The 21,913-nt window shown below is 51.4% G+C and overlaps 10 protein-coding genes across 10 annotated transcripts; 4 read left to right on the plus strand and 6 right to left on the minus strand.

Annotated features, from left to right (window-relative positions):
* Positions 1 to 344: 344 nt before the first annotated feature.
* BO83DRAFT_364717 (transcription factor domain-containing protein) lies at positions 345 to 2,773 on the minus strand (the record flags this gene model as incomplete). The annotated part of the gene is made up of 4 exons (XM_025529635.1): positions 345 to 1,670; positions 1,716 to 2,430; positions 2,481 to 2,633; positions 2,688 to 2,773. 4 exons carry the CDS (start codon positions 2,771 to 2,773, stop codon positions 345 to 347), a joined length of 2,280 nt encoding a protein of 759 aa, XP_025386186.1.
* Positions 2,774 to 3,122: 349 nt separating this feature from the next.
* On the minus strand, positions 3,123 to 5,472 carry BO83DRAFT_380021 (putative copper amine oxidase). Its single transcript, XM_025531648.1, has 4 exons — positions 5,097 to 5,472; positions 4,466 to 5,042; positions 3,449 to 4,419; positions 3,123 to 3,399 (listed from the first exon to the last, which is right to left on the minus strand). The coding sequence occupies exons 1-4, from the start codon at positions 5,426 to 5,428 to the stop codon at positions 3,264 to 3,266; spliced, it is 2,016 nt and encodes a 671-aa protein (XP_025386187.1). The 5' UTR covers positions 5,429 to 5,472; the 3' UTR covers positions 3,123 to 3,263.
* A 347-nt stretch (positions 5,473 to 5,819) lies between these two features.
* On the minus strand, positions 5,820 to 7,855 carry BO83DRAFT_380022 (glycosyltransferase family 31 protein). Its single transcript, XM_025531649.1, has 2 exons — positions 6,357 to 7,855; positions 5,820 to 6,303 (listed from the first exon to the last, which is right to left on the minus strand). The coding sequence occupies exons 1-2, from the start codon at positions 7,437 to 7,439 to the stop codon at positions 5,941 to 5,943; spliced, it is 1,446 nt and encodes a 481-aa protein (XP_025386188.1). The 5' UTR covers positions 7,440 to 7,855; the 3' UTR covers positions 5,820 to 5,940.
* Positions 7,856 to 9,358: 1,503 nt separating this feature from the next.
* On the minus strand, positions 9,359 to 11,720 carry BO83DRAFT_341785 (kelch repeat protein). Its single transcript, XM_025528635.1, has 6 exons — positions 11,363 to 11,720; positions 11,216 to 11,299; positions 10,532 to 11,151; positions 10,340 to 10,479; positions 9,936 to 10,280; positions 9,359 to 9,878 (listed from the first exon to the last, which is right to left on the minus strand). Exons 1-6 carry the CDS (start codon positions 11,445 to 11,447, stop codon positions 9,386 to 9,388), a joined length of 1,767 nt encoding a protein of 588 aa, XP_025386189.1. The 5' UTR covers positions 11,448 to 11,720; the 3' UTR covers positions 9,359 to 9,385.
* A 1,372-nt stretch (positions 11,721 to 13,092) lies between these two features.
* On the plus strand, positions 13,093 to 14,642 carry BO83DRAFT_317037 (histidine acid phosphatase; the record flags this gene model as incomplete). The annotated part of the gene is made up of 3 exons (XM_025527690.1): positions 13,093 to 13,455; positions 13,507 to 14,417; positions 14,483 to 14,642. 3 exons carry the CDS (start codon positions 13,093 to 13,095, stop codon positions 14,640 to 14,642), a joined length of 1,434 nt encoding a protein of 477 aa, XP_025386190.1.
* A 5-nt stretch (positions 14,643 to 14,647) lies between these two features.
* On the minus strand, positions 14,648 to 15,348 carry BO83DRAFT_75088 (uncharacterized protein). Its single transcript, XM_025537575.1, has 3 exons — positions 15,037 to 15,348; positions 14,873 to 14,953; positions 14,648 to 14,815 (listed from the first exon to the last, which is right to left on the minus strand). The coding sequence occupies exons 1-3, from the start codon at positions 15,173 to 15,175 to the stop codon at positions 14,712 to 14,714; spliced, it is 324 nt and encodes a 107-aa protein (XP_025386191.1). The 5' UTR covers positions 15,176 to 15,348; the 3' UTR covers positions 14,648 to 14,711.
* A 178-nt stretch (positions 15,349 to 15,526) lies between these two features.
* Positions 15,527 to 17,911, plus strand: BO83DRAFT_364730 (putative MFS multidrug transporter). The gene is made up of 6 exons (XM_025529636.1): positions 15,527 to 16,056; positions 16,106 to 16,200; positions 16,262 to 16,585; positions 16,642 to 16,794; positions 16,840 to 17,201; positions 17,259 to 17,911. Exons 1-6 carry the CDS (start codon positions 15,900 to 15,902, stop codon positions 17,809 to 17,811), a joined length of 1,644 nt encoding a protein of 547 aa, XP_025386192.1. The 5' UTR covers positions 15,527 to 15,899; the 3' UTR covers positions 17,812 to 17,911.
* A 274-nt stretch (positions 17,912 to 18,185) lies between these two features.
* tfb5 (TFIIH complex subunit TFB5) lies at positions 18,186 to 18,511 on the plus strand (the record flags this gene model as incomplete). The annotated part of the gene is made up of 3 exons (XM_025533402.1): positions 18,186 to 18,204; positions 18,261 to 18,412; positions 18,464 to 18,511. 3 exons carry the CDS (start codon positions 18,186 to 18,188, stop codon positions 18,509 to 18,511), a joined length of 219 nt encoding a protein of 72 aa, XP_025386193.1.
* A 418-nt stretch (positions 18,512 to 18,929) lies between these two features.
* Positions 18,930 to 19,787, plus strand: BO83DRAFT_428933 (uncharacterized protein; the record flags this gene model as incomplete). Its single annotated transcript, XM_025535429.1, has 1 exon — positions 18,930 to 19,787. The coding sequence occupies one exon, from the start codon at positions 18,930 to 18,932 to the stop codon at positions 19,785 to 19,787; it is 858 nt and encodes a 285-aa protein (XP_025386194.1).
* A 144-nt stretch (positions 19,788 to 19,931) lies between these two features.
* Positions 19,932 to 21,394, minus strand: BO83DRAFT_341795 (RTA1 domain-containing protein). The gene is made up of 2 exons (XM_025528636.1): positions 20,932 to 21,394; positions 19,932 to 20,863 (listed from the first exon to the last, which is right to left on the minus strand). Exons 1-2 carry the CDS (start codon positions 21,219 to 21,221, stop codon positions 20,128 to 20,130), a joined length of 1,026 nt encoding a protein of 341 aa, XP_025386195.1. The 5' UTR covers positions 21,222 to 21,394; the 3' UTR covers positions 19,932 to 20,127.
* Positions 21,395 to 21,913: the final 519 nt, after the last annotated feature.

Genomic DNA, 21,913 nt, shown 5'->3' on the forward strand with positions numbered 1-21,913 from the left:
GTTCTTATTTATACTATATACCGGTCCCACTTTCATCTTGAGTGTTAGAACTAAATGGTAGCGAGCTAATGTTCTCTGATCAGTGAATTGTTTGCAACGGTTTTAATGTAACGAACGTAATATTGTAGTTGAATACGTGGTGCTCTGTTCATATCGAGTATTACGGACTTTCTTAGTGGGTAGGTATTGTCTTTCGTAAGAGGTGTTGTCCCCGGAACATGAGTCTATATGTTAGTGTCTGGAGTGTAACTATGGATACAGGAACCCGCGCAATATGCAAACAGGCCAACCTGAGGTGTCTATCCCTCTTCGCAACCATCCATTTTTGTGTGATTTCCTTATAGTTATAGTAACCCTGCCATGACCCTCGTCAAGGCCTCATCTTCTGCGTTCAATGCCTCGATTCCTGCCCCATCAGGCCCAGTAACGTTCCCATTTCCTGCTTCAGGCACCTCAGCCTGCGCCCTAGGATCAAAGTAGAGCCCGCCCGCCATTTCAAAGAAACTCGTTAGATCCTCGCAGCTTTCCTGTTGATCATCAACCGCTGCGTTCCCTCCTGCTGCTGTTGCGGGCCAGTACGCGGACACCGACACTGACTGCTGATGAACGGGGTGAAACCCCGAAGATTGGTGCTGCGGATGTGGTGGGTAGGGTGTATCCACCGGGGTGTAAGGTACGGCTGCAGACATGGTCGTAGATATTGAAGGCTGTCGCTTGGGTGTCTGGTGCGGGTGCTGTTGCTGGTGCTGTAGCTGAGCTCCAGCTTGTCGGGGTGACTTACTCCCCAAGTTTGAGCGGATCATTTTTAGACTCCGGATGATCTTTTGCAGACGACGGGATGTGCGGGCACGAGTTGATGATCGGCGAACCATGTCGACGGCTTTGTAGAATTCTGGACGACAGACTTGGCTAAATCGGGAGGGGGCGTGGAGTACAGCAAGGAATAGTGCAGCGAGGGCTGAAATGAGGAAGTAGTTGAATGGTTCGGGACGTTGGAAGTAAATTTCTGAAACGCGGCTGAAGAAGTCGAGCATGTGGACGGTGCTTTTCGCCGTTTCGACGGCGATGGATGCACTCGGTACACTTTCTTCGATGCTCTCTGTGCTGAGGAGGTACTGTCTGTAGACGAGAATGCGCAGCTGGTTCGCTTGCAGTGCTAGTAGCACTTGAAGCATCATCATGCTGTCTGTCTGTGCACTGGCTCCGGTGGATGATGATCGCTGCGACGGATCGAAGCGTAGCTCTGGCGGGATGGATTGGATCCATTGCTGTACTTGGAAGTCCAGGTATGAGCAGTAGTCTGCCGTCGCGGCGCGTGGGCGCGTGCGCCAGCCGACCACAAGACCCCAGATCTTGGAGCTCAGTCGTGCGTATGAGATCATGCAGGTCAGGTATGGCGTCGAGGTTCCCGGCTCCGGTAGGTTCGTGTCCATGTCGGAATCCTGGATGGCAAATGGCAGACCCGTTCCGAACGACCATTTCCGATCGAGTACGTACATGCACCAGAACAGTCGGCTAGCCCATGTTCTGTGCAGTTCGCCCGGAAATACACCCCCTGTTCTTAGCCACGTCTCCTGACAGTGTAGGCCGAGTTGGACGGCGCCGCGGATGGCGGATCCGATTGTTCGCCACGCAATCACCTCGTCGTCGCGGTAGGAGTGGAATATGGACTGATTGGTTAGCTGGGACAGCAGGAGCTTGAGGAGTCAACGCACCACCAAGGTCAGGATAAGCAGCTCCTTCATATCCACCTCAGGGATCTTGTACCGAGAAGCGAACTGGTCCTCGACGCTGTCTGCCAACCAGGCCGCTCTTTCACTGCGACCGTGTGACTCCGCTAACAAGGCTGTTGCTACAATGATCTTCAATACCTCCACATCTCTGGCAAAGAACCAATCCTGGTCTCCACTTTCGGGCGAGTGTGTCTCATTGTGACCGTCTCCCTCATTCCTGAAGTACTCGACCACGTACGCGCGCACGCTGTCGAGGTCCACGCACGGGTAGATCAGGCCAACGGTATGCTCGTAGACCGTCACCAGTCGCAAGGTCTCTGTGAGGCCGATACACCGAAGAGGGTCGCCTGACAAGGCTTCTGAATCTTGAACAGGCGCTGGGCTTGGTGCTGTTGCCGAGTCGGTTTCATCCGCGTCGCCATCGCTGTCCTCCGATGCCTTCTGCCGCGCAGTGAGGCCAAACTCGGCACTGGTGGGACCGACGTAGCTGGGAGATTTGGGACGGTTCAGAATCCGCTGCAGTCCGGTATTGACCGATGCCGAAGAAACAGTCGACATGGAGGTGGGTATACTAGTATTGTTTGCTGGAGTGGTCACCGATGTTGACTCCAGGTGACGAAGACGAGCGGCCATGGCTCGCATTTCTCGCTGAAGGGATGCAATCTGCTGGTCGACGGTCTGCAATCGACTAGACAATCTGTCATATCTCGTAAGTAATAACCTCCGGCTGGCCAGGATAAGGATTACCTTTCATCTTTGACAGGATCCTCGACCGAAGGAGAAGCCGTGCTAGCGACAACGTGAGCATTCGGGGCGTAAACGCAACGGACATTGTCTCTCGCACAGCGGGAGCACACAGGCTCCCCGCTACATTTCAGCTTCCGTCGCTTACACTCATTGCTAAGGAAGTCAGGTCAGTCAAGCCAATAAACCATCTGTGGAGGATTAGCGCACCAAGCGACCTGGGTATATTTGGCGCGCTTTTTGCTCCGAGGCGGTTCCGGAGTGTTGCTGCCTCGCTTAACTAAGTCGTTGTCCATGGGGTTTTGCTTTAGCGAGCAAAACACAAGTAGATCGCGTTAGATCGAATGTCTCATTCAGCACTCCACTAGGGTAGTACAAAATCGATCGATTCCGAAGTATGTGTTGGTGCACGAGAAATGAAGATGGGGTTCGGAAACACTGCTGGAGGGAGGCGCAAACTTTAAATTTCATTCCGAGCAATCCGAGGTCGGCGGAGCGGAGTTTCTTTCTTAGCCCCAGGCCACCACATTTAGGACACATTGGGTCGGCTGTACTATTCTATTGATCATTACGCCAATCGATCGGGCATAAGGCTGATAAGACTATCGTAATCCTGTGGGTCGTGCGGTAGCTAAGTACGTAGTACCTTTATTCGTAACACGATCACTCAAATCCATCCAATATATATATCATTGAAGTACCGGATCCCCTCCAGCATGTGTGAATCTCAGCTATATAAGTACATTGTAATCGTCATTCATGTCCAAAAAATAGTACTACCAAATCTTAGATGTGTGCATTACGACAGCAGTCGTTGCCGACCACCCGCGAAGAGACGTTCTTATCGGATGGAACATCCAACGACGGGTTAGCGGTGAAGAAATCCGCAGGTCGGATCATCAGCTGGAAGATCTCAACAGGCCTAATCTAGTTAGCATGCTGCCATAGTAGATAGTATAGGGAACACTCACATCACAGGCCAATCTTCCACCCGAGGATTGTGGGTAATGCCAAAGGTGCTCCAAACCACAACATCCGTGTCCACCACGGAATCACCTCGCTTCACTGCGTCCGACACACCCTCGATTTCCTCCTGACTCTGGAGCGTGTACCGGCCACCGGCATAGAGTTCGCCATCGCGGTACTTGGTTACCCACACGTGGTGCTGCGCAAATTGTGCGCGTCTCGCTTGGATGGAGTTGGGATCGGCCAGTAGTCGTTGTGTCGCCAGCGGAATGAACTTGTATCCAACGGGCTTCTGGCTGATCGGGTTCTTCTTGTGAGGGTTGACCATCTTGACAGTACGGTTAAGCTCCGGCGCGGCATCGAAGAAGCCAGCGCGCTCCATGGTCTCTGTGTTGACCTTGTAGAAGTTACCGTTCGGGTTGGTCATGGCGTTCATGGGCACTGGATGGGACTCTTCCACCTGCACCGAGTTGTTGGGCCCATCGATAGCTGGGTCAATGCGCACACAGAAGATATGCTGGTGGTTCTGGGCTAGCACACCACCGCTGACGACGTTGCCGTACTCGCTAACCTTGCCAGCGTCGATGTTGACCACGTTCAAGATACCTGTGGCGCGCGACTCGACCGTGATGCCACCCGATTGATCGAACTTGTAGGCGAAGATGTACTCGTAGTTAGCCAGGGTGATGATGAATTGCACGACCAGTTCACGGTGACGGGTCACCACTGCGCGACCGGTCCGCCAGTTGGAGTGCTTCCAGCCAATACCGTTGTCCTGCTCATGCAAGCAGATAGCGTTAGGCATCTTCTTGGCCGAACCATCAGCCCCCGTCATCACGGCATCAAAGTATTTGATAACACCGAGGCAATCGCATCCGATTGAGAGGTTGTTGGCCATGTTACCACCACCACCATCACCAAAGTCGAACGCCTGCTTGCGGTGGAACGGAGGGCGAGGATCGGCGTAGGGTACAGTCTATCGAGTCAGCTAATGATCCGTACGGTTGGTCAAATGTACTTACCATCTCACTGACACTCAGTCGGTAAAGCACACTGCGGCCATCGTACCAGACGTCGTGAATGGTAGCACCCTCGCGGGGATTGAAGGCCACGCGAAACCGCCACTTCTGCCACTCTACGAGCGACTCCTCGGTAATGCGGAAGGACGGACCTTCGGGCTGAACCACGTTCAGCGGCTTCAGATCCTTGCGTGTACCACCAGGAAGTAACTCAGGTACATAGTCCGAGTCTTTGCAGTGACCGATGATGTCTCTCTTGAAGGTCTGCTCCGTCAGGCCCTCACCCTTACCACCTGTGGCGGGACGGTCGACCCGGATGATCTCCTGGGTGAGCGCATCCATGACTGGAATGAGGGGCAGAGGGTATGAGTAGAAGTTGGCGTCAGGGTTGTTCTTGCGCTTATCCGTGGCAAAGCAGAGACCCTGAAAGTACCGACGCTTCTCCTCAACGTAGTCCAGTCCACCATATGGCCAAGGCTCGATGACGACCTCAAAGCCTTCGGGGAGATCGAAGTCGGCTAGAGCTTTTTGGAAGAGGGGGGAGGCGAAGCAACGCTCGACCAGGGTATCAAACTCGCTCCTAACGACGCTGCATTAGTATTCAGTTGTCCAAAAGGTTACTTGAGATACGTACAAAGTCAAGGAAGCATGATGCTCCTTTCCAACGACACGATGCTGTACACGCTGGCGTGTCCCAACGTCGACAACAGATTCCTCAAAAGAGGGGATGCGGTCGTTACCAATCACATCATACTGACAGAGGGCCAGACGAGGCGGACGAGGAGAGGTTGGACTCAGACGACCAGAGTGCTCCAGAGCCAGAAACTCGAGGAGCTGTGCTTTGGGAGGTTCTGACAGATAGATCTCCCGGAAGTCAATGACTGTGTTGGGGTGCTGTGCGAGGATGACATTGCGAGCAATGTTGGTTTCCTCTTCAGACAGGATGGCAAGGGGATGAGGAAGCATTGTGAAGGGAAGTGAAGATGAAGAATGAAAGATGAACAGCACAACCACACGGCTGGGGGAATATGCGGGGGAAGCTGAGCTCATATGTATGAACCCTGGCGTATGACTTTCCATTTTGGGTCTGGTGAATTGTCTCGGAACCTCGGAATGGGCGGAATGAGAGCTTACCCTGGCCTGACAGGTACAATTGGGGGAACCAATGGCGGAACCGCTCCGGGATAGGCGAGGACCGATTGGCTCCCGCAGCCGATAAAATCGGGCTGGGCGATAACATATCGCTATCGGGCAGTGATAAGCAGAGGGGAAGCTGTACAAAGTATGATGACACGGGATAAACAGCCAAGCAGCCCTACCCATTGCAAATACGAGTATGTAAATCAGGCATGTGATCGGACAGCTAATAATTAAGATTATCTATCGTTAGTATGGCATGATCCAAGACATCTATCATAGTATTTACAATCGTCAAAACGTGAAACACCCACTCGCCAGTTATTCGGGTATCAGCAAAATCAGAAGATGCGTTCCGTGCTGGGCTTCATCCACATCGCCTTCTCACACTGGTGAGATGCCCGCCAATTCTTGATTTTCTCCAGGTCCCATCCGGAAGATAATCGCACCGACGAATCGCCCAATTTCTTCTTCGCGCCCAGCCGCATCGTGCGAACAAAGACACAATGTCCGGAAGAGTCGTATGTGAAACTGAGGCAATGGGCATGTTCATGGCAGGCTGTCTGGCAAGCTTCAAAGGAGCCATGGGCCGGTGACTCGGGAGGTTCCTGCCAGCCACCCCAGTCACCGTTGTCCCAATCGGACATGTGGTCGACCGTTCCCAGCTTCAGATATTCCATCAGATCGGCGTAGATCAATGGGCGCTGGAATGACTTCGTTAGTGGAATGCTAATGGGTAGGAGGCAGAAAGGCTTACAGTGCGATCGCGCTGATTTTCCCACCTCATCAGCCCAGTCATGTCCGGCAACAGTGTCTTGTGCATACTGATGACCGGCTGGCACCAGTAGGCATCGTCAAACGGGATTCCATGCAGTGGATGGGGATTGAACATGGGCCAGAAGCCTGAGAGCTCAACGCCCTTCTCATGCAATGCCCATCCGAGTATCGAATCACCACAGCAGTCCGCTTTAACGATATCCTCGTACTGTTCACTCAGCGTGGGCTGAATGTACTCTCCGTGAGATCCAACTTCTCTGTACACCAATTTATCGACAGCTGCCGTGGAAAGGACGAATCCTGAGCCGCCGTAGGCAAAATAAGAAACTTCCTGATCGTTGATCCGCCGTCCCGGGGACGGAGAGCCCATATACATGGGGGTATGTGGATCAAATTGATCCAAAAAGCGGAACATATTATCCCAGACCACGTATGTATCCGATTCCAGAAACACGAACCAATCCGCCGAAGGGTTAATTTCATGTGCGCGCTCTACCATGGGGAGGAATTTAAAGCGATCGAGCCTCCATCCTTGCGGCGCCGCCACAATCTTGTCATCGCCTCGCTGAAGCGCATCGTAGGCCTCGAAGTCGGAAGTGTTGGCTCGGAAGGATTCAGGAAGGGCGGCTAGGATGTCGTGAACACGATGTTCTTTGATTTGCGACTCTCGATCGGAGACGATGATGAGGTTCGGGATACAGCGAGTGACGCTGGAGATTTGCGCGTTGACGCGATCGGCCGGTTCGGAGGCGCCGATTTTCAGAACAACCTGGACGCGCGAAAGCAGGTAGGCAGGGAACAAGTCGCAAAGCTGATCATCATTTTTGACAGGGTTCTGCACATGCGGGAAGCGGGAGGTGGTTTCCCACTCCCAGAAATCGGGTTCGCCTGGGTGCGAGTGGTGGCGATATAACGATGTCGGGTCGAAGGGGGGCGCCCCGATTTCCAATTTGAAGACCGAGGCAGCGACCACGACGAAGAGAATCAAGGCGAGGATATTTGTGACCTTGCGCGATGGAATCGCCCAGTGAGAACGGCGACGGGGCACAGATTCCCGGCCCATTTTGTGTGACGTCAAACGGGTGGGCGAGGAGAATGTTGAATAAGGATAGCACGGGATCAGGGATAAATGCGCAAAATAGATCGTAGGCGATATGTTAAGAATAGATGAGGCTGCGAGATACCAAGTCAAAGCTGAAGTACTCGAGCATCAGGCATAGCAGCACTCCAAATCCAGTATTCCGTTCAGCCAACGCGGGAAGAGACAATCCAGTGAGGGTAATTGTGACGCATGGGGGATGAGGGTAGAGTCGACAAGAATCGTGGCACAAGAGAGACGGGCAGAGACGGATCAACAAGAAAAACGCAAATACAAGGTACAGGGGGAAGTCAATGGAAAGGTATAAGAGGCACTTTGGGGGGTATGGAGATAAAGTAATTTCACGGCGGTGAACTAAGAGTACAAGGGCAAGAGTGAAGAAGACCCTGGTGCTGCCTATCAATCCACGCCGCCAAATGAACCACGATGGGTCCCCGAGGAAGTTAACCGGTGCCAATAGGGCTGGCAAACCTTGGCAATATGCCGGTGATGACGATACTCTGTTCACTTTATAGATTTTTTCCTTTACTGTCCATCTCGATATTTCTCCGTCTCATTTTTCTTATTTTTTATCACCATTTCTCAGTCTGAATACTACCCAGGCGTCCTACTCGAACCAGTACTTTGAACTAGTACTGGACTACTGAGTAGTACGAAAGTGACTGATGATGGCATCCATAAATCCAATCCGGGCAACGGTGGTGCCCGCTGCCCCACCACCATGCTATGATTGGCTGTTTATACTCCACTAAAAAGTCACTGGGAACATATCACCCAATCAACACTCGAGCAGTATTATTGCCCAAGCCCGTGACGCGATGACGGCACCGTCGGGGAAGCAAGAGGAAATTTCGGGACACGCCAACCCATGGAACTTAGAACTTACTCTTACTTGTCAGGGTAGTATTTTTCTCTGCCATAATATGTTCCCTCTCTTTCAACGATGAACACTTTTCTCAACCTTTGGAATTTCGTCATCTCCGCTATAGTGTTGGTATCATTTCTCCATGTCCAAGTTCATGAGAAAAGATTGTTGCGCACGGTGAACCCAAACAAAACCCTGTTCCTTCCTTGCTAGCGTGGTGACTCGATACAGGGGTTCGGTGATGCTATCTATTTGAGTGGATCCTCTCGCTGTCTTTCAGGGACGGGCAATAAAGCCAGGAACGGCACCAACCCCTTTAAATCCTTGGTCGTTATCTACCCTAGTATCTACTATCAAACTATGGACCCAGATACAGTAGATGTTTGGTCTGTGAATCTAGATCGCAATGGATCCCTGCGAAATATCTGTTGCGGTCATGGAATGTAGCACTATTGTTTGGAAGGGGGTGGTAATACCACTGCGACAAGGTTCCGATCGTCGCCTTAGGCAGTCACTGCGGACTGACTGAGTGGTTTTGTTTGTTTTGTTTAGTGTGCCACCGACCGTGTTAATTATAGTAACCCTACTAGGGAAAGAAAGCACATGGATCGGGAGGGACACCGAGCATAGGTGTAGTGCAGCAATTTCCATAACCAGTCGAGTAATCTCCGAAAGTCATGGAAATTAATTGATCATCTCATTTACTTTTTTAACCTCCAATCCCTCTTTGCTTTCCCTACTACCCCACCACGCCATTGCTCATATTATTCTCCCAACTCATGGCGTCTGACATACACTACTAAGAACGAAGGAAGGCTAGCGCTGGTGCTTTGACAGCTCACAGATCCTGATGAATCCCGTAATTACTTCTGACGCGTCCTTTGGGGGTATACTTGCATTTCAGTGGTGAATGTTTACAGGAAGTCTATAGCGCTATTGAAAGACAGAGCCCCTCCGTCGCTTTCAAATACACGGACAACGATGCAAAACGCCAAAATGCAGCGCCAAACCCAACATGATAAATTAGAGCTCTAAAGATACACAGTCACCCCTTCTCAACCCTCGCAACCCCATCCATCTCTGGTATATTCGGAGTCTTTTGCCACCAATTCCCAGAAGCCGCATCCTGCGTGCCACTCCCTCCATCTGTCCCCAATTCATGTGTCACCGCGTCGCTGCTGAGTTCTGCCAGCCTTGTCTGAGGCCATCTATAGACGGGTGGATGCGCCATGGCAGGGGTAGTAGTCTCTTGGCTGGGCTGGGCGCGTTGGCGCTTGATTAAGAAAAAGGCGAGCCCCGCAATGGCACTGGCACCCACCACCGCCCCGACGGTGACTCCCGCAATGCCCCCTTTAGATAGTGAACTGCCCTTGGAGCTGCCTGTACTGCTGCTACTGCCGTTTGCCGATGTCGATGTCGAGTTATCACCTGCTGTGGAATTGGTGGTAGTGGTGATGATTGCTTTTTGGAACATGGTCGCCAACGTCGTGTCGTTGAACCCATTCTTTGGTTCGGTGACATTGGCTCCGCCCGTCGAGCTGTTGGTGGTTCATCAGCACTGCAGCAAAACTAATCCCTCGATCGGATTTACGTACCTTCCACCAATGACATCGGTAATTGCTGAGCTCAGGGCATACTCTGATTGATCATCGGCATTATAGTCAGTGAGCCAGGTATGCTGGTTTAGATCAAAGATGGCCAGTCCGTTCTCAAAGGTGCCCGTGTCGCAGTTTACTGGCTTCGGCTCATACTCTGAACTGTCAGTTGGGATAGTTCCTCCAACCACAAGCATGGTATGCTTCCCAAGTACATTGCATGTGTGCTTTTCGCGGATACTGCTCCCCTCGTTCACGCGGATCCATCTGAACGACGGCAGTGAAAGAACGTATACATCGCCGTCGGAATTCGCAGTGGTCGCGGCCATCCCGCCAAACATATAGCTATATTGGAGATGTCAGTATCCACAACGACTCGATTGAGCATAAGCACCAATGCTTACATGGAGAACGATGACCGATCTTGTGCTGCCACCGTCACGCTGCAGCCCGCCATCCGCCAGTTCGGAATATCCCCGGTGGTCTGCTGCGTGTACCATTTCTGGTTCGCGATATCATACAGGCTGACGTATTCCATAGGGTTCTGATCTCTTGTTAGCTGACCACCCCAGCAATAACCGAGTATTTGGACGTACATGGAATGTTGTATTCGTCTGGCTCGAACAAAGCAGCGACAGCTTATGCCCGACAGGATATTTATACCCACCAAAGGCTACTAAAAGCCCCTCATCCCCAACATCCTCCAGGATATTCACATATCCTGCTCCAATCGTGCCATAATTATTCATCTCCGACGTCGATAAATTGGACCACTGCAAGGTCGATTGATCCAGGACCAACAATCCACTGACAATCTCCACGTCCGCTCCCGCAGTACCATAGATATTCGGATTTCCGCCCGGGTCTTCCACACCCCCAAGATAGTACGCTTTATTCTGGGACTGCGAAACAACCGCTCCTCCCTCTACTAGCCTCACTAGCGGCACGCCCCCAAATCCATCTTTCGTCCAGTTATTGTTTTGGATGTCGTATTTCCACGTCTCAACGGGCGGGACCGTCGTCGGGCCGTCGCGACCGCTCTTATACCCGCCGTAGAAGTAGAGATTCTCGCCGTCGTTGAACGCGGAACCCTCATCGAGGAAAGTCGGATACTTGTCCGGATCGGATGCATTATACGGTTTGTCGATGTGAGTGAAGAGATCTGAATCGGTATTCGAGAAAGATTTGGAGACATCGACGGTCTGCAGGTCGCGGACTGGAACCCGAGATATTAACACAATGTTCGCTAGCAAATCATACACACATGAGGTAAAACATACTGGCATATGCCGAAATGGTATTATTATCCTCGAGATAGCGCACCTCCCCCCCGTCAATGAACAAAGTCTGGTTATTAATGATAGCTTAGACACAGAGTCAGCAAGAAACGCAGCCAAGAGAGCCTACCCAGCACAAGGTTAACTCACAGGAATGAAAAGTTCGGGTGCAATATTTTCTCCCGGCGACCAAAGAGGCATACAGCCCGACGATCTGCGCGAGACCCTTCATCATGAAGGTCAACTGGATGGTGTCTATGAACAACCTCCACCATCACAAGGGGAAGCGTTCATGAAATGAAGAAGATCAAACATGGGCGGACAGAGACAAACAGGGAGGTGAGTCTGCCCCCCTTATGCAAATTAGAGCGAAACTCGGCCCCCAAACTGTCACGCGAAAAGGTGAAGAAGGCCATGCGCCATAGCCTCGCTCTAAGACCGTGATCGGCGGAGTGAAGGATTCCTCGAGGCGGTATCTGCGGTGGAATACGTAAATCGTTATTTGCAGTGTTCAACATGATTATCTAGTTATAATAATTGGAAAGGGAGTAAATAACTCGATAGTAATAAATATAGCAAGAATTGATTTACTACGACCTCCAGATTGTTCCTAACTATGGCCGACATGGGTACTGATGAAGGGAACAAATGATATTCCCGACCCTCCCACTAACATTTAGCAAAGTTTGGCAACACGCTACCGGCATCCCTACTCAAAATTCAACGTCGGTCGTTGGTTTAAGCCCATTAATGTGCCCCGCGCTGGCGTCCCCGCTCCTGAAGTTCGTGCCCTCTTTGGTGCATCCTTTTCGTGCTCATTTATCAATCTAGTCAAGCATCCCCACACATACACCACCATGTCTGTGGAAGAGCATATCTTCATTCCTTTGGCGATGAAACACTCCATTACAAGAATCAAGGATCTTATTGAACAAGCGTCTAGTCATGATTCCAATTACGGAAACTCTTCAGCTGCCCTTTGATGAATCTCTATTCGTTGCACAGTGTTATTATACTAAGGACAGCCCGGTACCTTTTGAGTGGGGACTGGGAGATCATATTGGCTGCGTTGGGGAATGGGAATATGTTTTCGAGACGGTTCTCGGAAGGACGGATGACTGGAATTGAGTGGACTTCAGCCTGACAACGACAACAACGGCAGCGGGCCGATGGAAGCTTTCAGCTTTTGCAGTCGTTGTTCCTTTTTGGACTGATGATAGACCTTCTTGATGAAGGCCTACTTCTTCTTGGCCAACGTTGGGCCGTGGGAAGCCTGGTCCTGATAATCGACAAACAGGAAGCCGGTGGGCTGTCTTCGGGGTTCATCATGGCGACTATCAGATCGATGATTAGGGAATTCTGGCGGGCCAAGCACTGAGCACGCGGTTCCTGCGTTTGTATCCATTGCTTAAGCTGAACTAGGTATCGCAGCTTGGAGATTCTAGCAATGTGCGTCATGACTTCTGGCTAAGCTGATAAGTCACTTAGCCCTGGATAGTGCACACACTGGTCGCGCCCACGTGATGACAGCCTTGGGGATGAAATGCCTTTGACACGACGCAGGTACCTGTGGAGGTTCATTGTCACCAAAGGGACCAAATGTATATTATTCATTACCCGTAACTTGGTCTTGCAGCGGTCTAGCTTCACCCACGTGGGTTGTCGTCACTATCGTTAGCTAAGTAGGGTTGAGGCAATCCCGCACGTGGGAGATTGTCGTAACTGAGTGGAAGCCGACCGTCGGCAAAAGGCAGGCTGAGTGGTGTCTTCGCAGACCACATTCAATTGCACGACACCAGAAAACCACCATGGGACTACGAGAAAGTAATGAAACACAGAGTATTTATACCTGATTGGACTCCCCATCACCAGGAGTCACGATGTCCAGCGTCTATGAAGGGTTCCTTGACATGATCTCCACGTTGTTCTCCTTCCTGCTCTCCGCAGGGATTCCCGCCCTCGCGGCCCGTGACACCTTCTACCCTCCCCTCAACCACACCACCTACATCACCAACGCCTCCGTCGGCACTTATGGTGGCATCTACAATGCCCCAGCAGTTCAAGCCAGTACTCCAACCGCTCAGGATGTCTACAATTACTGTTCCATGCCCCATCCCCGTGTGGAGACATACTCGCTTCCCCCTCCCGTGGCCAACCAGTCCGTCGCTGCCCGCCTAGTTTACCTCGAATACGTGCAGCGACATCAACGCCGCACCCCCTACAACATTCTTCCGGGCGGCGAGGTATGAGCCCAACTCTTTGTATCTGATAGGTCTAGCTAACGTTTGTTCTAGAACCAAGAATATCACTGCAATAACCTCCAGGCTCATCTCTACGTCTCCGCGGCCTCCCAGGGTCCCGCTCCGATCCCTGTGTATGGCCAAACGTATTCCGATCCCTCCAACCCATTCTTGGCAAGCTACGTCAATGGATCGTGTCAGTATCCTCAATTGACGATTGGGGGCTATCTCGATGGCTATCAGCACGGTCGCGACCTCGGCGCTGTGTATCGGGATCAACTGCAGCTCATCCCATCATCACCAGACGAGGACAATGGCAAGAAGATCTGGCTCCGATCGAGTACCTCGGCCCTCACCCAAGAATCCGCCGGTGGGGTCTTGCGAGGGGTCTGGCCCAAATACAACGCACCCCTGCCGCTACACCAGCAGGCTTCCGGGGTCGACACGGTCGACCAAGGATACTCCTGTTCCGCTCGCAGCGAGGTGCTCTCCGCCATTGAATCCACAGCAGAGTGGAAAGAGCATCTGACAGTGACCCAGTCGCTCCGCAATCATTTGGCGACCATGTTTGACGCCGATACTTCCAGCTGGATGTCGAGCTTTGACCATTTCTCGGATAATTTCCAGGCCCGCCTCTGCAATGGCTATGAGTTACCCTGCAGCCTGCAAAATGAGACTCAATGTACTACTGCCGGCCAGGCAGAGGAAGTGTTCCGTGCGGGCGACTGGGAATGGAACTACTGGTGGCGACACAACGCGAACGCTACTCGGTACATCCAACTGGTCGAAGGTCTGTTCATCGGAGAAATTGTTCGCCATCTAGAAGCGGTGCAGCAAGGGACATCCGAATTAGTGTATAGCCACAGCTTCGTCCATGATGGAGATATCGGACCCATTCTTGGCGCGCTGGGCATCAAAGCATTGCGCTGGCCGGGTATGGGATCGAACATTGCGTTTGAAATCTGGTACGTTATGACCCATGCCAGAACTACGCCTAGCAAAATGCAGTATGGTACTCACACTGCTATAGGGAAACATCAGACGAAGAATTATACGCTCGCGTATTGTATAGCGGACACGCGATCGAGACGATCTACGGCACATTGGATTGGATACCTCTATCGTCCTTGATCAGCATTCTTCAGCCGTATATTCCAGACAACATCATCTCGCTGTGTCAGTCTAGCTAAAGTCTATGGAATAAGTCTACATGTGATACCTGCGCTGGATGGATCCTTCAGACAAGACAGCAGAAATAATCAGTCCTGGCAGCAATAGCAATAGACACCATCTGAGCAACACTGGGGGAATTCTCCATGACAGCAGACAGCTCGGGAGCAAGGCGACGAGCAGACATAGCAGGCTAAATGATTCTCAGTACATCTGTATCTGTGTGACCGGGTAGGCGTGTAGAACATACAGTCAGCGGTGTCACCAAGCACCTTTTGCGCCGAGGCGATAGAATCGAGCATCAGTTCTTGCTTAGCGCGAGTCGTCCCAGCTATTGACTTCAGTTATTTAAGTTCCCATCCCCTTGAAGGCAACTAATTTGAAGTGGTACTAGTTGAACTTGAAAATCTATACCTATCGTTCGGTCATGATGTGCATCCACAGCCAGTAGGTTTAGCCAGAGCGTCCAAATATATATTGTTGCCCTCATCATTGAAGTCGCTCTTGTAAGTAATACGATTTGCCAGTTGTTGTTGTTGTTGTTTGAAACCATAATAAATCAATTCTGCGAGTCTCATTTCCTTTACTATATATCCTGTCGTTGCAGTCAGCTGCAGCCATCACTCGACACTGCAGATATCTTGGCTGCATATCTCCCATCACCTGGTACGAAGGGTATGTACTGCCTCAGGCATCCACATGTCACCTGCTGCCGAGTCCTGGAAAAAATTCCCCGAAAACCTTCCATTTTCCATCGGGAATCTCTCTTATCAAGTCCCGTCGCTTCAGTCTCCACCATCGGCAAGTCGGGTCCAACTGCCTCCGATGCAGCCTGCATAACTGACATGCCGTTAGTTCACCCGCCTGTCACAACGCATAACTCTATTTAGCCATTAGGGTCCGGACAGATAATGTACGGTGCCTACGTCACGACTACACCCACGGACCAGACAAGCTGAAAGGCTACCAACAGGCGCACGTACCGCGTACTTTATGATGCTGCAAAGCTGTTGGAAGCTTTGCGGGCCATCCGATCTCGATTCGTCTTCATGATTGGCCCCGATAACAGTTATCGATGCCCCAACCGGACAGAATCCTGGTCAGGGTCACAACATTATTACTATTGCTTAGAAATGCGCCTCCGCTCATCCCGAGCTTGGGTCCCCTTATCACATCATTTCCCCGTCGCTGTCGATGCCCAAACAACAGATATGGGTCTGCGGGGGGAATGCGTTCTCTCTTTTAGACACAATCTGTAGACTACTCGAATACACAATATGACGGCTCAGGAACGCCCAGAAGGAGTCCCGGAGGAGACGACGCCTCTTTTGGGAGAATCCACCAACAATGGGGAAGATTTGGCGCGAATTCAAGTGTCTCGATGGAGGGGATCGGCGATAGTGGCCGCCATGGGATTGTTGCTGTTCATTATGAGTATGGGAGCTCCTTTGTGATCCAGATGCATCAAGCTGACATTTATCAGCAACCAATATGTCAATGATGACTACTGCGCAATCTGAGATTGCGGCTGATCTGGATGCTTTTTCTGAAACAACATGGTTCAACTCGGCTTTCTTGGTACACAGTCTTCTATCAAGCCATGTGCAGTGGATCCACATGCTAATGCCATTGTCACTAGATTGCCATGTCCAGCCTCACACCTCTCTCCGGTCGACTCTCCCAAATCTTCACACCTCGTGTATATATCCTTTTCTCCTGTACATTATTGTCGATTGGTCTCTTCGTGACAGCATTGGCTCCCACACTGGCTGTCTTTCTTTTGGGACGAGCTCTTACGGGATGTGGTGCTGGCGGGCAAATGGTCATTGCCTTTGTCTTGACTCTCGATTTAACGAGCAAAAAGCGCCGAGGTCTCTTCATCGGTCTAATCAGCGCCGGGATGACTACCGGTGTCTCTTCTGGGGCCGTGCTAGCCGGTCTTCTGACGCCGGCTTACGGATGGGTAAGTTATTCTAGTAACCATGTATAGCGCTCTGTGAAATAACACCATGGATATAGCGGATTATCTTCTGGGTTCAGGCACCTCTAGCTCTGATACTGGGCCCGGTACAATATTTGGCGATCCCGATACGCCCAGAGGATGAACACCTAAGTGGACGCGCTCTATTACGGAGGTTGGCGAAGGTTGACTATGCTGGGGCATTGACGTTGGTAAGAGCTCGTCCATGTTTGGCTAGCAAATCCTAATCGTTATAGACCACCTCCGTCTTCCTACTACTTTCAAGCCTCGCTGCGGCAGTGGTCAAACTCACGCCTATCCTTCTATCGCTCGTTTTCCTGGGGATCTTCGTCTTGATCGAATCGAGATTCGCTACCGACCCCATAATCCCGATGGAAGTACTCAAGAAGAGGAGCGTCTTGCTAAGCTGCTTGGCGGGTGCCATTTGTATGATGGCACGATGGGCAGTCCTCTTCTACTCGCCAGTCTATGCACTTGTCGTTCGCGATTGGTCTCCTGCCACCGCAGGCTTGATTCTGGTACCAACCAACGCCGGGTTCGGCTTAGGAGGACTCCTAGTCGGATGGATACACATTCGGAAAACGGGCAGCTACTATATGTAAGTGTTTTTATCCATTCCCTGGAGCAGAGTACAGCCCATCTAATTCCACTTCAGCTCCGGTCTCATCGCTTTCTTCCTGTTCGCCTTGACAAACCTCGTATTATCCATTCTCTCCACACCGCACTCTTCCACGGTCGCCTATCTTTTCGCCAACTTCTTCAATGGACTCTCTGTCGGGGCAGTCATGAATTACACCCTATCTCACTTGCTGCACCTCACCGACCCAGACATGCATTATGTTATCAGTGCCTTGTTGGGAATGAGTAGGGGTTTCGCCGGCAGCTTCGGATCCTCAATTGGCGGAGGCTACTTCCAGCGTGAGCTGAAGCGAGGGCTTGAAACGGGGTTCATGAAACATGGACTTGCCAATAGAGGTGAGCTGGTTCGCAAACTGCTCGGAAGTCCGGCACTGGCGAAACGCCTGACGGGCGTGGAGAGGGCGGTCGCTGTTCATAGCTATGAACAGGCCGTGAAAACGTTGCTACTGGGTGCTTGTGTGTTGGCCATTGCTGCTGCAGCCGCCCAGGCTGGGACTGGGTGGACGCCGTATAAGGGGAAGAAACCGCAGGATCTTGGGGATTTGGAGGCGACGGCAGAAGAGCAGTGAATGCGGTACACCTACTGGTATGGTAGTCTTATTCCACATCTTCCAAATAGTCAGACATATTTTTCTGCCGGTCATTCGTTTTCTTCAATATAATACCGACTTATAGGCCCCTCTATATTCAAGTAGCTATATCTATAATAACCGAAACAAGAGCAATGCTTCAACAGTCGGCACAAGCCGTGTTGGTGCCTTGGTGCCTTACCGCCTTTCTGCCTGGCGGAGTCTTGGCACACCCGGGTCGCCTTGATTCTCCGGCTGTCGGTCTACGTTCCTTCACTCTTCACAAAGCCACACCTCAGCAGCTCCTGGGCGACTTTCAATTCACAGCACCGTTACCTTACGCCGTACTCAGCTACCCCTACCGATCACTCACCATGCCTCGCGCCGTCAGAGGTACTTTAACCGCAGCAACTCCCACTCTACTCAATCGCTAACCAAGGCGTAAACAGGAGTCCTCATCGAGTGCGATCCGTCTGTGAAAGCCATCATCCTCAAGTACGACGAAGAACGACACGACTACATCGTCGAAGACCTGGATGATGATCGCCATTTGGTTATCAAGGAGAGCCAGTTGCAGAATCTGAAGGCGAGGTTAACAAAGGTAGGGATGCCGGGATGAGCAGTTTAAGGCCTGAGGCTGATGAGGAAACAGGAGCTTGACGATAAGGTTATGCAGCCTGACGAGTCGGAATCGGAGTAATTGCCAAAAATATTCGATGCGATCGCCAGCACCAATTTCCCAATCCTTATCGCGCGGTTTTACAGACTGGTGGGAAACGCGCTATGAGGGTTCGTGGTCGCGACTTTACAAAGGTCTAGTGCTCGAGTTTGGCCCCTGAAATGCATTGTTTTGTGTTTCGACAGTCCTGATGGCGAGTTCGGCTGCGCATAGTCCAAGGTTTGGGCTGGCGCGCCTTCCTTGCTAAGCCTTCGCAGCGCCTACTTCTCTAAAGTTCGCAACAGTCAAGCAGCACCTGCGCAGCTCTTCTAAACCCTTCTAAGTCGATGGAAGCCTTCACCTAACCACACTCGCGATAACCTACATTCTTATCAACGATCCTGCTTGCACAGTCGTTACCTCTCACACTTGATTACAGAGGCCTCCCTAATATAACAACATGGATAAGACCAGAATTGGCTACGTTGATTGCAGGGGCCAACCTGGGAAAGTCTTTCAGGAACCAGTCGGTACCCCCAAGCGCATCAAGCCTGCATTCGATATACGGTTTTTCAAGGACGTGTACTATCTGGATGGAGAACTTGCCGGTGCCACCCCAACCTCAATCGAGCTAAATATCATTGATCAGTGGACTTTGGTGGTTTGTGGCACAATGGAGCGCGAATACCCTAATGACTCTCGAGTTCCCCCATCGGAACTAGCAGCGCTTGAAAAGGACATGGACGCGGTGCTACAGCAGATATTAGACGCAATAAAAAAGGACGGCGAAAATCCACAAGAGGAGACGGCCGCAATTGGGGATGACATCCCTTCCAGTGAAGATGCTCAGGCGTCCTCAGACGGACAAAGCGGTACAGATCTCGAAGTAATGTCGAAACCAGCTTTCCCGCGAGAGAAAGGTCGCCAGGGCGAGGGGAGTCGACAGAAACCGCGTGTCTACATAATTCCGCAACTTCGAGGAAAAGACAAAGGCAAGAGCCCGGCCCAAGGGATTTTGCGGAAGCCAGGAAGTAGTAACAACGAGCCTGAGAGTGACGATGATCTGCAGAATCGAACAGACTTCGATGAGCGGAGAAACACATACGGTTACTCTGGTGAACACCCGGATCCTTCAAAAACCTGGGTGTGGCTGTTGGCTGAGCGAAAGGTTGGCCGGTTCTTTCGCTCCTTCCGCTTCAAGAGACCGATCAATTGGGATGCCGCCCAAGGCCTCTTTATGGGTGGTATTCTCCTGCTGAGGCTTCCGGCGATTGTGGTGCCGAAGAGACGCGTTCGTTTCGAGCGGGTTAGTGATTAGGATAGTACTATCATGCTATTGTTCATGCTGATATGTAGATAGTGATCAAATAGCAAATAATACTGATATGGATATTCAACGTGTCGGACTCATAGTGGCAGAATGTATCATGAACTGGTAGAAGATGCCCGTAAATACCGACCTAGAAGATCCAATGCATATTCTATCCCATAGATGCAAATCTAGTCGAAGCTAGTATACAAAACACCCAACACCCAACCAGCCCAAACAACAAATATGATACTAGAAGCGAAGATGCACCATTCCAGAAAACACACAAAAAAAAGGAAAAGAAACAGAACACAAACCTCACTACTACCGCCTCTTATCAAACCCACACTTAAATATCCACCACCCCCTTCTTCTTCCTCTGAAACATGGGATAATTCAACGCATCCCATCTCCCATGGAATCCCACCCCGGGATGACCCCAACTACTCATCGCAATCACCGCAATACTAATCATCGCCCCCTCCAACACCATAAACGTGGTCTGATCATTCGCCAAATGGCTACTAAACCCCCCACACAGCTCCGCAACTCGGAAACAGCTCCGGATGTAAATACACACGACGGCTAACCCTTGGCAGAATAGGAACGCTTTCCAGCGTTTACTTGCCCGGAGGCTGGCGAAGTCTGGATTTAGGGTGACCAGGTCTCGAGATGGTGAGACGAGGTCCTGGCTTTCGGATTCTTGCTTGCTGTGGTTTGCCATGCGGAACATGTTCGATGTTGATGATGGAGGGGAGGGGTTGCGTGCGCTGAGACGGTAGACCCGGAAGGCATAGTCGAGACAGATCACGATGTAGAGGGTTAGGGAGGCTACTTGTGAGCTGAGACCGGCTATCATGATGTTGATTCCGTCTTGGACTTCGGAGGCGGAATCCGAGGTCGTGATGGCACCGCCGGCGGCTTGGAGGAGGAGCGAGATGATGTCGAAGCTGATGAAGATTAGGGAGTAGTTGCGCTGTTTTATTCGGGAGACTTGAGGCGTGTAGGCCCCCACGATTCGGGCGAGGGAGACGTAGATGGCGCCGCTGAGGAAGGCGGGGGCGATGGTGAGGCAGACGAGGTACCTGGTTGGGAGGTTAGTCGGTTGTGGGATTGAGGGGAAGAAGGAAGGTGGTGGTGGGGAGGTGAGTACATGATAAACCACCGGTCAATAAATGGGTTGTGTCGCATGTAGATGCGTGCTATGTAGCCCAGTACCTCCAGGATGAGGCCGCAGATGGCGCCGAAGAGGTAGCCCCAGGTGCGGTGTCGGATGCCGAGGTAGAGTTGGACGGGGATGAAGAAGGCGAATAGAGCGATGTAGAAGGCATTGCCACCTAGGTTGGGGAGATAGGTGATGTGGGCGTAGGACAAAGGACATGTTTCCAGAGTACATTGTTGGCTGCTGGTGATCCAGGGCGCGGCGGCCGTGACGGTGGTCATGATGGTAACTTCTTCGTAGTCCGAATGTAAGGACTTTGAGTTTGAAGGTAAGTGAGTGCCAGAATCAAGGTGTTCTGGCACTATTGTATTGCTGCGACAATATATGCTCCTGGACGTATGTGGGTGGTGTTCGTTTAATGGGCCATATAGTTCGCAGTAGTATATAGTAGCAATAGTATGCTACCAATAGAGGAGTAAGTTCAATGGGAAAAAGCACGACGGAGGAGAGAAGCAGCTTATTAAATGAAATTGCAGCCATTTTGGCTGCCTGCCGTCAATCGGACAGCGCAGATCGACGCGCCTCATTTGTAGCTCGTTTGGTGTAAATGTAGGGACTTGGTAGGGCCTCGATCGGAAGCTCACAAAGAGCATATTTACGCAGCAGCGAACCGGCTCACTGCAAGTGGAGATGCCGGCGTCAAACCCGAGAGATGGTGGATGCTGCTGTTTTTACGCACCGACCAATCAAAATTCAACGCCATCTGGCACCGCTGACAAAGCACCTCACCTGCTGGCACCTGCAACGCGTGACTGCCTGATTCGGATGCCATACTTACTACTCCCTCCCTGGTTGATTCTGACTCCGCCACGCTCTTGACTCCCCGTACTTAGGGACAATGAGCGCCGCTTTTCTGCTTCTGCCTGATGTATCACATCATCAGTATGCTGTCAGATTCTGCTGCATGTTCTTC

This window comes from Aspergillus eucalypticola, assembly GCF_003184535.1.
Source record: "Aspergillus eucalypticola CBS 122712 chromosome Unknown BO83scaffold_19, whole genome shotgun sequence".
NCBI classification, from domain to species: Eukaryota; Fungi; Ascomycota; class Eurotiomycetes; order Eurotiales; family Aspergillaceae; genus Aspergillus; species Aspergillus eucalypticola.